Source organism: Gekko japonicus, unplaced genomic scaffold (genome assembly GCF_001447785.1).
Source record: "Gekko japonicus isolate JY-2015 unplaced genomic scaffold, Gekko_japonicus_V1.1 scaffold1178, whole genome shotgun sequence".
In the NCBI taxonomy this organism is placed as follows: Eukaryota; Metazoa; Chordata; class Lepidosauria; order Squamata; family Gekkonidae; genus Gekko; species Gekko japonicus.
This window is the reverse complement of record NW_015160247.1, coordinates 97,496-112,593: the sequence shown is the minus strand read 5'-3', so window position 1 is coordinate 112,593 and position 15,098 is coordinate 97,496. Positions and strand designations below refer to the sequence as shown.

The window sequence follows — 15,098 nt, the reverse complement described above, 5'->3', positions numbered from 1 at the left end:
TCTTGCCGACGTGGGGATTCAGGGGCTCGCCCTTCAATGGCTTGCCTCGTTTCTCCAAGGTCGGGGACAGAGGGTTGTGCTAGGGGAACAGAAATCCCAGAGGCCCTTTCCCCAATGCTGTTTAACATATATATATGCGCCCCCTCGCCCAGATTGTCCGGAGGTACAGGCTGGGGTGTCATCAATACGCAGATGACACCCAGCTCTATTTGATGTTGGGCAGCTGGTCAGACTCCGACCCAGAAGATCTGCACCGGGCTTTACAAGCTGTGTCTGGGTGGCTCAAGCTGAGCAGGTTGAAGTTAAACCCAGCGAAGACGGAGGTCCTGTGCTTGAGTCGGACTGGATCAGGGTTAGGGATTCCGCTCCCGACCTTCAATGGGCCACCTTTGGTGCCAGCTTCGGAGGTTAGGAGTCTGGGAGTGCTCCTGGACCCCACCTTAATGAAGGAAGCCCAGGTGGCGGCCACTGCCAAAGCAACCATTTATCATCTACGGCTGGTCCCCTTCTTTAGCCGCGAAGATCTGGCCACAGTGATCCATGTGACGGTCACCTCAAGGTTAGACTACTGTAACACTCTCTACATGGGGCTGCCTTTGTCGCAAATTTGGAGGCTGCAGCTGGTGCAGATTGTGGCGGCCAGGTTGGTAGTGGGTGCCCCTAGATGGGATCACATTCAACCTATGCTGAAAGCGCTGCACTGGCTGCCTATAGCGTTCTGGATTAGCTTCCAAGTGCTGGTGCTTACCTTTAAAGCCCTACATGGCCAGGGTCCGGCATGCCTGAGGGACCGCCTTTCTCCATACAGGCCCCAAAGAGCACTTTAGTCGGGGTCACAACACCGCCTAGTGACTCCGGGCCCCAAGGAGGCCAGGCTTGCTGCCACAAGGGCCAGGTCCTTTTTGGTGTCGGCTCCTACCTGATGGAATGAGCTCCCGGAGGAGAACAGGGCCCTGCGGGATCTTTTACAGTTCCACAGGGCCTGCAAGACGGAGCTCTTCCATCAGGCTTTTGAGTAGGAGCCGCCGCCGCCACTACCACCACCGTGCGACTGCAGAGCAGTTTCGCCGGGTTGGGCTGACTGGCCATCTGAACATCGTGGCCCATGGCATCCCCCCTCGTTGATCCCAACATGATATGCAATAGGGAGTGAGTATTTTAGTCGTTTATGTATCCTGTGAGATGTGCATTTTTGCCTAAATTGTTTTAACCTGTTTATTTTTTATTGCACTTTTGTGCCTTAATTGTTTTAACCTGTTGCATTTTTATTGCACTTTTGTGCCTATGTAAGCCTCCCTGAGCCCGCATGCGGGGAGGGCGGGGTATAAATGAAATGAAATGAAATAAATAAATATATAAATAAATGTTTGAAATGTTTGCTGCCTTGGAGACCCTGAGTTGGATCAGTAGGTGGTATATAAATGTTTTAAATAAATAAAATAAATTTCTCAAGTTAGGTTATGAAACCAAAGCCAAGTGATGCGAGTTCACCATACAGATTTTAAAACATGTTTGACCCAATTAAAATGTGATGGATTCCTCTAGAAAATACAGTTTTCTAGAGGTGCTGGGGTTTGTGAGAGAACCCCAGTGCCTTTACAGAATTACGATTCCTGCAGACTTTTAAATAAAACTACAGGGTGTGCCTCGGTTTAAAACCAAGACCATTAAATGGGCTTTTAAACTGATTCAAATGTATCATTTAGAAGTACAGGTCTATTAAAACTAATTCACTTTAATATACCAAACAAAATGGGTCACTAAGTGCCCACATAACTGGAGGGAACTTCAAAAACATTCGCTTCTTTTGAATTAACTGCCCTGATAGTTATTTGCTTCACAATAGCTAAGCCTTATTTACAGCTTGGAATCACAGAAGATACCACGGCCCTGGAATGGGCAGCAGAGGAAAGGAGAGGGACCGAGGCCTGGGTGTTGAACGGTTCCACCAAAACCCTTGGAGAGCCCAAGTTACTCCTCTTGATAAGTCATCAGGTGGGCAAGGGAGAGGAAGAAGAGCCCTCCGCAGACTGTAGCTGGCAGTTGGTACCTGGCAAAGGGAGCTTTGACCCTCAAAAGCTCCATACCCTGAAGATCTCGTTGGTCCCTCAGGTGCTCCTGGACTGGAATCTGGCTCTTCTACTGCAGACCAACATGGCTACCCTCCTGAAACTAACTGTGAACTGTAGTGTGCTTCCTTCACTCCCAAGAGAGGAAGGGGAAATGATGAAGCCCCAGGATGTGGGAGGGCACCCTGGCTCTCCTGCAGGCCAATGAAAAGATTTGGTTTGGAAACCTGGGGCTTCAGAAGCACTCGGTCCTTGGGAAGGAACGCTTACAAATACAGGTACATTGATAGTAGAAATGACTGGGAGGTGACTGTACTTCTCCAGTTGTTCCCCCCATGCTACCTACCTTAGGTACAGGTATTCCAACAATTTTGCAAGTGAACGTGGCAGGATATCCTTCCAAGACCCGGAAGTGTTTGAGTCTCTTGTCGAAGATTGGGGCGATGCACTTGCCCGTTGGGATCTCATCGTGTTCGATTTCATCGTCCGATTCATCCACTGGAGTACGTTCCAGGCGGAACTCTATTTCATTCATCAACCTCTGCTCAAAGCTGGAAATCTTGTATTCCTGTGAAATGATTTTGGAAAATCTCTCTCTGATAAATGTCTTATCCCCAAACAGCTAAATCTCTCTTGGCGTGCATTCTCTTAAATCAGGGGTTGCCATATTGCCAAACAAGATCAACCTTCAGTCTTTCAAGTGTACAAACCTAGAAAAACGACTGGGCAAGGATGGAGCTGTGTAACCAAGCCCCCTGGAAGCCACACCTGGGTCTTGTGATGGCAGTGTGACCATTGCAACAGAGAACAGCAATAAAAATGTGTGCTTATCAGGTTGCTGTTTCTCCTTTTGCTTGTCCATTGGTGGTACTGTGGCCCTGTCAATGGTGACTGAGGGGAACCTCCACATTCAGAGGCACTAATCCTCTGAATCCTAGATCCAGGAAGCAACATCATGGGAAGGACTCAGCCTCTATTCCTTGTGGATGGCTGTCCAGAGGAACTGGTTGGTCACTGTGTGAGACAGGATGCTGAACTAGATGGACCAGTGGTCTGATCCAGCAGGCCTCTTCTTATGTTCTTAGGTATACAGCAAGGCATGCAGGAAATTGCCTCTGTCCTCTTCTGCCTTTCTGTCAGGTGTGCGTGTGGGGAATTAACCTTGCTCCCATCAGAGGTCCTTCTTTTTCTACACCCATGCCTTAATTTTTGCATCTGGCCTGCCTCAAGTAAGATGTACAAACACAAGCCAAGTCACAACCAAGTAAGGACTGTGTCCCTTTCCCATACTCTTGCTTGTCCTACATCAGCAGCATAATTTGTGAGGCAGGACCAGATATCCCCCTCACCTACAAGACATTGACTTATTATGCACGCACAGCTTACTGCAGAGAATCTGAACAGTCAAGCCTTTAAATTTGACTTTGGATTCTGTGCCTGCCGTAAGCACCATTCTTTTTTTCTCCAGTGTATTTATTCTGCAACTACAACAAAAAAGGCTTGACTGCTCGGATTCTCTGCAGTAAGCGGTGCGTGCAGCCCAGCTGGGATCACTGCGCATGTGGAGAGCCGATGGCTCCCTGCAGGTGCAGCTCTGCACTGCCTCCTCTTGCCTCCCAGTTTAAACTGGGCGGCAGAGCAGCCCAGTCGGGAGTCATTTCTTTTTGTTTACAGCAATCTGAGACTAGCAATAATCTCATATCGCTAGACTCATGCCACTTGTAATTTTTTTAAAATGTAAAACAACGAGGAACACACCATTGAATGGCAGAAGGTAAAGAGTGAGCAAAACAACCTGGATGTGGGCATGGGAGTGGCTTTCGAGGGGCAGGAAAAGGGCTGGGGAGAAATCTGTATGCTTTTGAATTACCCTTTGGCTTGGAAACAAAGCAAGGGGAAAACTGGCACAAAAGCACTCTCAGAAGACTCCAGGAAAAAGTGAATGGAAAAAGAACTGGGCACTGAAGGGAGGGAAACAATGCAGAAGGAAAAAGAAAACCCAACGGACATGCATGGTGAAAGCGAGGCAAAACACCCGTGCATAACAGGCCCATTGTCTAGGCGTTTTCTGAAGACCTTGCCTCTCTCCATTTTTCTCTGCTTCACTTAACTTTCTTTTCTGTCACTTCCCTCCACCTTTGTTGGTCTTAAAGGTGCCACGGGACCCAGACTTCGTTCTATTACTTCACCCTGTGATTTTATCTCAGGTGAAATCATCTGGGTCTTAGGGTCTACAGCCCACCTTGACTTCTCTAACCACAAGCAGAAAATAACAAGTAAACTGAGAGAATCTGGGATGAATCCAGGTAGAATCCAAGCAACATCTGGATAAGACCTCAGCCTTAGTCCTGGATGAAGGGGAACAGCAAATTCATTCTCTCTTATTTGGCACTTGCTCGTTCTGTTTCCGAATAAGGGGGAGAGTCAGATCACGATCAGCAGGCAAGATACTAATTGAACATCTGAGTGATTTGGTCTTTAGAAATGCTTATTCTTAAATCAAATATTATCAAAAATAATCCAATACATGAATAAACAGAAGACTTGTATATTTTAGCATATTATGTAATAACTTGCAGCAGTTCCCACAGCTGCTATCTTTCATTACCACTTTGGTTTTTCTGTTGTGTACAGAAATGGGATTCACCATCCAGGCCCTTCGAAAAACAGCACCATGAAATCTAAAAACTGACATGTGATGCAAAAAACAACACCAACCCATGCCCAAAACAAATCATCTACCGTGGCCCACACAGAAGAGCAATTACATTGCGCTTGGTTATTTCTTTTCCTGTTAACTATGTTTATTTATTTTTCTGTTAAATATAGTGTGTCTATTTGCATATTGGTTTAGTGCTTTGCTTCACCAACCTAGCAGTTTGAAAGCAAGAAATTGCAAGTAGATAAATAGGTAAAGCTTCGGTGGGAAGGTAACAGCGTTCCGTGCGCCTTGGTGTTTAGTCATGCTGGCCACATGACCACGGAAACGTCTTCGGACAGCGCTGGCTCTTCGGCTTTGAAACGGAGATGAGCACCGCAACCCTAGAGCAACGTTCCCTCTAAACTGTGGAGTCTTGTGAGCAGAATTTTTACTTTGTGAGCTACTAGCATTAAAGTTTTGAGTGAGCAGTTTGTCTCCTGCATAAATTAATTTGCTCTGGAGCTATCCTTCCTGAGCCAGTTTATCATTTACAGGACTGGATGCCAGCCTGCTGAAATGACAAAGGCTGAAATCCTGCCTAGGTTCAATCAGAGAAGGCAAAGGGCAGGTCCTTGGTTCATGCCATGCTTTCACCTCAGGAGAGGAAAAATGCACGAAATGAAGCATCAGTTTCATAATTGCCAGACATACAACAGATGCACCCACCAGGTAGGGTTGTCGACTCTGGGTGAGAAATACCTGGAGATTTGGGGGGGTTGGAGTCTGGGGAAAGCAGGGTCCGGGGAGGGGAGGGACCTCACTGGTCTATCATGCCATGGGATCCACCCTCTGCAGGGAAACTGACCTCTATTGTCTGGGGATGGGTTGTAATAGTGGGAGATCTCCAGGCAGCACCCTACCACCAGGAGCAGACTGTCCATTTAACTTGCAGGGAAATTTCCCAGGGGGCCACTGGTGTCCAGGAACAATCAGAGGCGATGACCCCAGAAACTCTGCCTAAGCCTCAGGGTCTGCTTGGCCACAGCAGCCTATGTCAGATCACCAACTGTCTCCTCTTGTACTGCTTCCACTCTGGGGAATGATGCAGTGGGTGACCTAATAATGCCCACTGTTGGCCCCACTAAGCTGAGTGGCCTTACAGTGCTGGCTTGTAGCACATCGGGGCCACTCAGCTTGACTAGTCCCCAGGGCTGCTTTCACTCCCCAGCCCATCCCTGGCACCCAACAGCGCTTCTGCCATGCCAAACCATCCTGAGCAGGGTAAGTAATCTGCGAGGAAGCGACACTTGAACGAGAGCGGTGTTCATACATTCACACAGCTATGAAGAAGTGTGTCCAGCCACTAGATGGGGCCACCTCCCTTTCTGTATCATTCTGTGAAGGCCCTCAGCACCATGGCTTTCCACCAGCTGGCGGGCAAAACAGGCTGCTAGAATTTCACCTTGTTTAGTTTTCTCTTTCATGAAGCATGTCTCAGCAAATTGCTTAACCAAATGGGCCAAATTCCCATCTCAGTTGCTTCTGAAAGCTGTTACATAATGTCTTTAAAAATAGAAAGGCCTGTGCGCCTGAAAGTGAACGGCAGAAACGTGTTCCATGATAATAGTTTCCAGGAAAAAACAACCATTCTGTTTGGTGTTATGTGCTGTGAGCACCTAAAACATTAAAACCAATATTTTCAGGGGTCACAGGAAATACTGGGCCTCAGAGTTACAAACTGAGCTGTGTAATCTGTGCAAAGTCATACTTTACAAGAGGACCTGAAATTAAATGGCAAACTGTATGCCTAAAACCACCATTTGTGAATCACTTTTAAGCCGGAAAGCCATCCTTTTTCAACTGCCATTTCTACATATTTTAAACTAGAGTTGCCAAGTCTAGGCTGGGAAATCCCTGGAGATTTGGGAGTGCAGCCTAGGGAAGGCGGGGTTTAGGGAGGAGAGGGAGCTCATTGGGATACAATATTTGGGAGTTCTCTTTCAGTATAATAGCAGTTGGATAGCACAGCGAAAGCAAGTAATAAACTTGGGCAAATGCAGCTTGTCCATGATAGCGATATTCTTTTATGTGAAGGGTAGCCAATTTGTACCTTCAGCTATTTGTGTTTCTAATGCTAAATAGGCATCCCAATTACTTTATGCTATTCTCATTTGGATTAGCGTTTTCTATCAACATGTTGAGCAAATCCAGGCGATGTTTCTCCACCGCATTTTGGGGGTCCCAAACTGCGTAAACTATGTGGCCATGTGTTTGGAGAACAGGGCAGTGTGGCTCCTAGAGACTAGAAGCTTGGCTCTTAACCTTGACATTTTGGTTATGCCTTCACTACACGGCAGAATCTACGAGTTACATCCATCTTATGCTGTCTGATTCTTTTTCATCTAATTGGTCACACTTAATTTTGCGGAATAAAGGCATCCCCTTTAATTCTCGTATTATGCTAGAAGAATCCCGTTTTTAGATCCTTGAAACAGAGACTTCTGGACACTGAAAAACAAACTCTCTGTTCCTTAGCAAGCAGGATATGCTCCTCTTTGGGATTTGGTATCACACCTGATTATGGGGTTCTAGCAGCCTACTTTTCACATTCCACATCCCCTCAATTATGTCAATTTATGCTCGCACAATTCAGTGTCCTCCTGTCAGCAGTTCTCTCTGGGAGATTTGCAAATGCCCCATATCACAAAAGACTCTGCTTATGTAAAGGCAGAAAACTGAAACTGGTAGCCCATATCTTGTTCTGTTCTGAGATATCTATGTTAAAGTGTGAGATTTTTTAAATTAGTCCCCTCTTGCATAATTTCCGTGGCTATTCTGATGACTTCTAATTGTTATGAGGATTAGGGAGCATAAGCTTAAATCTTTTGACAGATGGTTACTTTTTCTGTATGTTAAAAACTGCTTTTTCTGTTGTTTATGCTTATTTTTCTAACCAAAGCTCTTATTTTATAGTGTTGTTTATGCTTATAACCTATGCCAATAAAGGTACTGACTGATGGACTAGATATCTCCCTTATAAATAAAAGCCGAATGGTGGTGGCACATCTCTAGAACATTCCACACACTCCAAAATCAGTTCGCTCTCTGATCTGTCATTCAGAGGGTCTCCCTATCCACTGGCTGCTTTGTCTGAGTCCTGCCTCCAACATTCTAAACAGTTTGCTTTTCCTCTCCCCCCCATAGCGAGTCAGAACACAGAGGTTATTTGGATATGCAGCCTCACTGGCCTTTGCCTCAGAACACAGAGGTCCAGGGCTATTTTTGGGCAGGAACGCACAGGAACGGAGTTCCGGCTGGCTTCAGAGTTGGCCACGCCCACTACAGCCAAAACCTCTGTGTGCGTGGCTACAGAGGGAAGGCCTGGAGAGAGACCCCCCCAGTGACTCCGAGGCAGGCGGGCCAGGGGCCTCCTGGAAGGATCGTGGAGGCATTTAAATGCCTCCCCATGCATTCCCCGGCCTGTCCAAAGGCCAGCTGGCCCGGGCTCCCCACAGCAGCGGGTCACCCGGGCAAGCCAAGGGAAGGCATTGGGGTGTGGCCTAATGAGTTTCTGCTGTTGGGTGTGGCCTATTATGCTAATGAGTTCCTGCTGGGCTTTTTCTACAAAAAAAGCCCTGCAGAGGTCATTTGCATATGCAACTTGATTGGCTTTTGCCTCTAACATTCTAAACAGTTTTGCTGTTCTGAGGTAAAATGTGTCCAATCTCCAGGTGAGGGCTGGAGATCACTCAGAATTACAACTGCTTTCCAGATGGCAGAGATCAGTTCCCCTGGAGAAAATGGTGGTCTCTGTATCCTTATATGCTGCTGAGGTGGCCCCCGTATGACAGCCAATGTGACGTAGCTGGGCAGGAGATAGGGTTGCCAACTCCAGGTGGGAAATTCCTGGAGATGTGAGGGATGGAGCCTGGAGAGGGTGAGGTTTCAGAAGGTGTGGGACCTCAGACAGGTGCAAAGCCATAGACTCCACCCTCCAAACCAACTATTCCCTTCTGAGGAACCACCGTTGCCAATCTCCAGGTGAGGACGGGAGATCATTCAAAATTACAACTGTTTGAGGATCATGAAACTGCGGAGGAAATCGGGCGAAGCCCCGAGTCAAATGCAGCCCCGGAGCTTCGGGTGTGAAATTGACACGTTTGTGTCGAGGCAAACGGCGCTGTGCTGCGAGGCAGCTCTCGTGAGAAATCACCCCGAGTGTCCAAGGTCGGGGCACCCACCAGAGCCTCTTTCTAGAGGCCGTTGTATTTATTTCCACAACGGGACTTTTTCCTAGTAATGCCATAATGCCATCCTCCAAAGAAGCCATTTTCTCTCTGTGGTCTAGAGGTAAATTGTAATTCAAGGAAATCTCCAGACCCCACTTGGAGGTTGGCAGCACTAATTTAAAATGTAAGGTATGAATTGGCTCATCAGGGACAAGTCACAATTTCTAAACCTCAATTCTCCCATCTGTACTTTGGGAGTCAGGGGTCATTTCGTAGAAAAAGAGCTAGGGGGACTCATTGGCATAACTCATTAGCATATGCCACACCCCCTGACATCACTGGAAGTGTGTCCTCCCCACAGCCGGCGGCGACCTCCAGCGGGCACCAGCAGGGAGCTCCAGGCCCCGCCCTCCCGCACCTCACCCGGGGGGATGGCGTCCCCCCGCGTCCCCCCCAAAATGACCCCTGTTGGGAGTAATAGTGATTTAAAAAGGTAAAGGTTCCCTTGCTCGAAAGCCAGTCGAATCCGACTCTAGGGTTGCGGTGCTCATCTCCGTTTCAAAGCCGAAGAGCCAGCGCTGTCTGAAGACGTTTCCGTGGTCATGTGGCCGGCATGACTAACCACCAAGGCGCACGGAACGCTGTTACCTTCCCACCAAAGTGGTACCTATTTATCTACTTGCAATTTCTTGCTTTCGAACTGCTAGGTTGGCAGGAGCTGGAACTAGAGACAGGAGCTCACCCCGTCTTGCGGCACCCGGGTCTTGAACTGCTGAACTAATGACCTTCCACAGCCTGCAGTTCAGCGTCTTAACCACTTGAGCCACCGCAGCTCAATAGTGATTTACAATCGTGGAAATATTATTTCTTGTCCCAAGTAAGTGTTGGTAACAGAATGAGCTATGAAATTTTTAAAAAATCAGCAAGTAATATATAACACAGCAAATATATTGGAATCAGCTGAATCCTTTAAGGATAGGGTGCTCTCTTAATCTATAGCATTTTGTAGATCATCCTTACCTTGAAGATCAGATACCTTGCTCTTAATACTTTGGCTATGCAATCCTAGAGTGTAACTCTGTTTAGGATTGCACTGTTAGCTGCTTTCATAATATTTAACATTATTTGCCAAGAAGGATAACCGAATTACTTTCTGTAGAAACTAACTTTCTCCAGTCTACTCCCATACCACCCTCCAGTTGTGATAACGGCCAGAAGCTGAATTTGAGGTTTTCAGATTACAGTGATGAGATTTACATAGGGTTGCTAGGAGGGCAGAGTTGTACCTTGGATACATCCTGAGTTGTATAGTTGTACATTGGGGTATCATTGGTTGGTCCCTGAAGCCTGCGAGCCAGATTTTCATCATATGTTGTTCTCTGGTATAGGGAAGTAATGGAGTTAGGAAAGTGTTATTACAACATGTATGGCCATCATTGTAATGAAATTAATAAAAACAAATCTGCAGAAGGAGTTTTGGAGGTGAAACAAAACTAGGATTTGATTAATCATTTAGCATTGCAGTATGCAGTCTATATTCAAATCAGTATGGAACAGTTTATATGTTCCATATTTTAGAATGCCACTGCTCTCCCAATAAAATCAACTACAAAGTTCCCACTGATTATAATGGAGCTGGACTGCCAATTCTAAGGAAATTTCCCCCCCAGTCCCTACCCTCTAAATGGGGTGTATGTGTATGTGTTTAGGAGGGACTGAGATTGAGGGGCCCATTCCCATCTAAAATGTAGGAACAAAACCTTTCACAGTGGTCTGGTAAAAGAGAAAGACGAAACCTTAAATGCACAGCCTACAAAAGCTGTATTCCTTGACGTTACATAGTCACATACAAACAAAACATGTCTATTGTTCAAATAACTGCAAATATTCTTTTATAAAAAACAATAAACAATTGATAGTTTTATAAAAGATGACTGCCATTTGACTTCCTTTTCTTCATTAATGCAAAATTTATTTTAGTTGTTGCCCAGTCCCATAAATTAACCACTTCTAAAGTGACAGAGTATTTTCTTCAAAAGTCTTCAGCGTTCCTGCTGGCAAATCCACTCATTGGTTGGACTGAATGATTGAATCAGGGAGACTCCAAGTTAATTTGAACATTCCTAGGTCTGCTTGCTGTGAGAAGAGCCATGGAGGGCATACCTGAACCTGAGGCCTACTAAATTTCACCATGGAATCTCAGAGACTGAGTAACAAGAAGCTCCCTATGCAGGACCAAAGTCTAGGCCAGCATAGTTTAAAATATGAGGAAATACAAAGAGGGAAAAATTCTTATTTTGGGGGGACGTTATGTTTGAACTGCCAGCAGCTTGGGAACTACTTTCTGGAACATCTAATAGAGGGGTCCCAAACCCTTTTCAGCCTGTGGTCAACATTGGTGACATAGTGTTTTGGGCACAACCACAAAATGGCTGCCATGAGAGGCGAAGCCAACCACAAAAATGCCTTCAATCCACAGAACTTCTAAACACATTCTCTGTAAGACATTCTCCAGCATTTATTTTCCTCAGAAGGTCTGTGCAAGATCTTCAGGGTACAGAGGTATGACTATCCTGGGTTTATGACTGGAGCTTTGAAAGTGTTAATTTTGCTTTCAACATCGTATTTATGTTAATTGGTAGTCTGGTTGCCAGTTGCACTAAAAGCAAAGCAAAGAAGCTAATAATTTGTTGAGAAGGACCCGTTAAAGCATTTCTTCAAATTACCCCAAAATCCCCCCAAAATCAATATCCCACTCTCAAACTGTAAAACAGTGAGTTTTGTTTTCTGGCTAAAATATATTTCAATGATTTTGTCTGTTGTCAGACATATTTGTTGATTTTGATGTCTGGTTCTCTTGGAGGCTCCCACCTCCTAGATTCATCCTGTGAAATCCTAGGAGGTCATACCTTGTTGAGAAGCACCCGTCCCTTCCACATTGCAAGAGACAGAGAGGTTTATGTTTAGCACGTATTCTACCATATTTGAATTTGCACTTAACCATTTGTAAGCATGTTTGCTCCTGTTTCAAAGTGTGACCATCTCATTGCAGGGTTCTTCCATGTGCAGGATGATGCTCCTTGTGCACAAGTGTGCAAACAGGAGGTTTAGACCACAAAACACGAGAAAAGAAAATGCTGCTGGCTCTTCCCAAGAGCACCAGACTGATATATCTCCCATGGAGGTTCACATGGGGTAACACTGCGCATTACACTACTCCCTTGCTGGTTATAAAGAAACTGTAGCTCACCCCCCTCCCTTGAAGACAGGTGGGAATTCAGACTGGACACAAGCGATGGCACAAACAGCACAAGAGCAGCAGATGGGTGAAAAGGTCAGTGCAAACAGAGAATGTAAAGCACGTACAGTAGTGCTTCAGAAGTCCCGTGCTTATTCTTTTTCTTTCTTTGATGTGCCAAATGAAATTCTGACAAGCTAGTTATTAAGCTACCCTTGACCGGCATCCCGGCTGAAGAATTAAAAAGTAAAATATGACCTTGTCTACTTATAGGAATTTCTTGCCATAGAGTTCCTGGAGATTCCTATTACTACCTGGAAGTGACAAAAGGTAGCTCTAGGAATTGCCAGAAACTCTATGGTAAGAACTTCCCGTAAGTAGATGAGGCCTTATTTTTCTTTTTAATTTTATTCCTGTTGCCACTTCCAGTAATGAAGAGCCATGGGAATGAGGGATTGGCCGCCCTACCTGATTTCATCATGTATCAGAAGCTAAATAGAGTTGGCCCTGGTTAATACTGGGGTGGGAGACTGCCAAGGAAGTCCAGGATTGCTGTACAGAGGCTGGCTATAGCAAACCACCTCTCAATGGCTCTTGCCTTGAAAACCCTGCAGGGTCGCCATAAATTGGCTATGACTTGAGGGCACTTCCCACTATCAGTTATTAAACATAATCACAGAAGTAGAAATCTCCAACTCTTATCTGTGCATGCTAGCTATTTCAGTCTTCAGGACCTAGGGTTGCCAGGTCTGGGTTGGAAAGAACGTGGAGACTTTTGGGGTGGATCCAGGAGAGGGCAGGATTTGGGGAGCGGAGGGGCCTCCGCATGGTACAATGCCATAGAGTCCACCCTTTAAAGCAGCCATTTTCTCCAGGGGAGATGATCTCTGTCAGCTGGAGATCAGTGGTTAAAGCAGGAGATCCCCAGGCCCCACCTGGAGGCTGGCAACCCTATCTGGACCAGTTTCAGAGAGTACTGAGGGCAAGCATTTGCCAGAAACCCAACAGCACAGTCATACTCCCTTTTCATAGGATACCCAGAAAGATCAGAGACAAAATGAGACAATCGTTTTCATGCACTGCCTCTTCCAGGTTATGGTCCTACTGAAGGTGCCTTGTCCAAGGGCTCCCCAAATTTTTGAGCCAATCCCCACCTTTATGGCTGGTTACTGCAAAAAATGAAGAACTACCGATAAAGAGTTAGAAAGACTAAGAACAAATGTTTTGAATGGAACAATGATGGAATAAATGACAGTAATAATTAGTTTTCTTGGTACAGGGGGATGGGTCAAATCCAACATTTCTCAAAGTTCTCGGATCCACAGTCAGTAACACAGTATATAAATAACTAGTACTGTCAGCAGATAGTTCTCCGGCCATGGAGCAATGGTTGCTTCCAAGGGAGTTATTATGCCGTTAACATAAAAGATTGGATGGTATTTCACAGTGGCCTTCCAAGCAATTTATCCCATTGCTTTAGCAAGTGCAGACTTTAGCATCTATGATTCATCTGTAAAAACATGCCACATGCTTATTGATTTACTAGAAGTGGTTTTGGCAAGTGACTCTCTACCAGAGAAAATGTCACCAGGGCAATAACGAATGGGGAGTATACTGCTTTCTTTTATCACCTGTGAGTAGCCCATGTCCATTTGTCTTGGTTATCTCTCTTGCAAACATATAAATTGGGGGAGGGGGGAAGAGAGCTGCATATGTTACATGACAGCCAGAGAAAAATTAGTGCGAGGAGCTTCATAGAGTCAGTGAAGACAGAAATAGTTCCTCTATAGTAACTAATGTGCTCCCATGTGCTACTACACAGTTATAAGGAAACATACAAGATAAAGGGAAATATTTAATTTGGCTCCTGGCTGTGCTGAAATCTGTTTTCAGCAACAAGTCGGGACTCAAATCTAGGACAACTAAAATAATAACTAAAAATAGAGCTCTTTTGAATGTGTGTACAATGCCTTCCCTTCACCAGAGTAATCGTAAACATTTAACAAAGTCCAAAGTTTGTAGGGCCTAGTACAGCACTTCCATGGGTGCATGGATTTCTGCTCACAAAGCGTGACTTTCTCAGTTCCTCCTGCCCACAGCAGCCCAAAAGGCCGTGTGAAATCTGGCTCGTGTGAAATCACCCGGAACAGGATTTGTGGAGGTGGAAGCAGACAAAGTCACACTCTGTCTTTGGGCCCATTGGAAACACTGTGCTAGACCCAACCCTATGTGTGGGAGAGCAGGATTGCACCCATCCACTCAGCATACTTCTGGGAACCACTGGACAACGAAGCACTGGGTGCAATCGATAAGGGATTATATACATATAGTTTAACATACCTAAGTCCAAAGCACATAGCTGCTAATCAATATAAAATCTCAGAAATGACCACACAGTTAACCCCCCCGGAACAGCCCCCTTGAAACTGTGCCCCCATGTTTCAGGTCACCTGCAAAACTCTATGATCAGTTGAGAAAGGTCACTTCTGGAAGAGAAAGGGGCAATGAACTGTGTAGAAGCCTGACTCCTTGACCATAGGAGAAGCCAATTCAGTACTACCTCCTTTCATTGGGCTTTGCACACTTACTTCCAAGCCAAAGTACAAACCCTTCAGACATAGATATTTTGGTGCCCTTTTTTTATATAAAAAAGCAGAGACTTTCAGTTTTTATTCTGCACACAGTACCAATTTCTGCACTTGCATGGTACAGCTGCAAAATTGCAGCAAACACACAGCAGTGGGCTTAGAACCTAGACCCCCTTATTGTCAGACGCATAGCACACGCATATTGTCACACTTATAGCACACACATTCCATAACTGAGGACCGAGCTCCGTCTCACGACCTTGCCTAAAATGCCAGCTTCTTGGCTACTGTGAAAGAAATATATATGAGATTAAATAAAGACAACTGCAAACA

The 15,098-nt window shown here is 45.6% G+C and overlaps 1 protein-coding gene across 1 annotated transcript in view; it reads right to left on the bottom strand.

Moving 5' to 3' along the window:
• MYPN (myopalladin) overlaps positions 1-15,098 on the bottom strand; it is an 86,274-nt gene that overhangs the window by 15,298 nt on the left and 55,878 nt on the right. Inside the window, 2 exon segments of the mRNA XM_015413941.1 lie at positions 2,416-2,637; positions 10,226-10,318. Of these exon segments, the coding sequence (XP_015269427.1) occupies positions 2,416-2,637; positions 10,226-10,318 (315 nt within the window).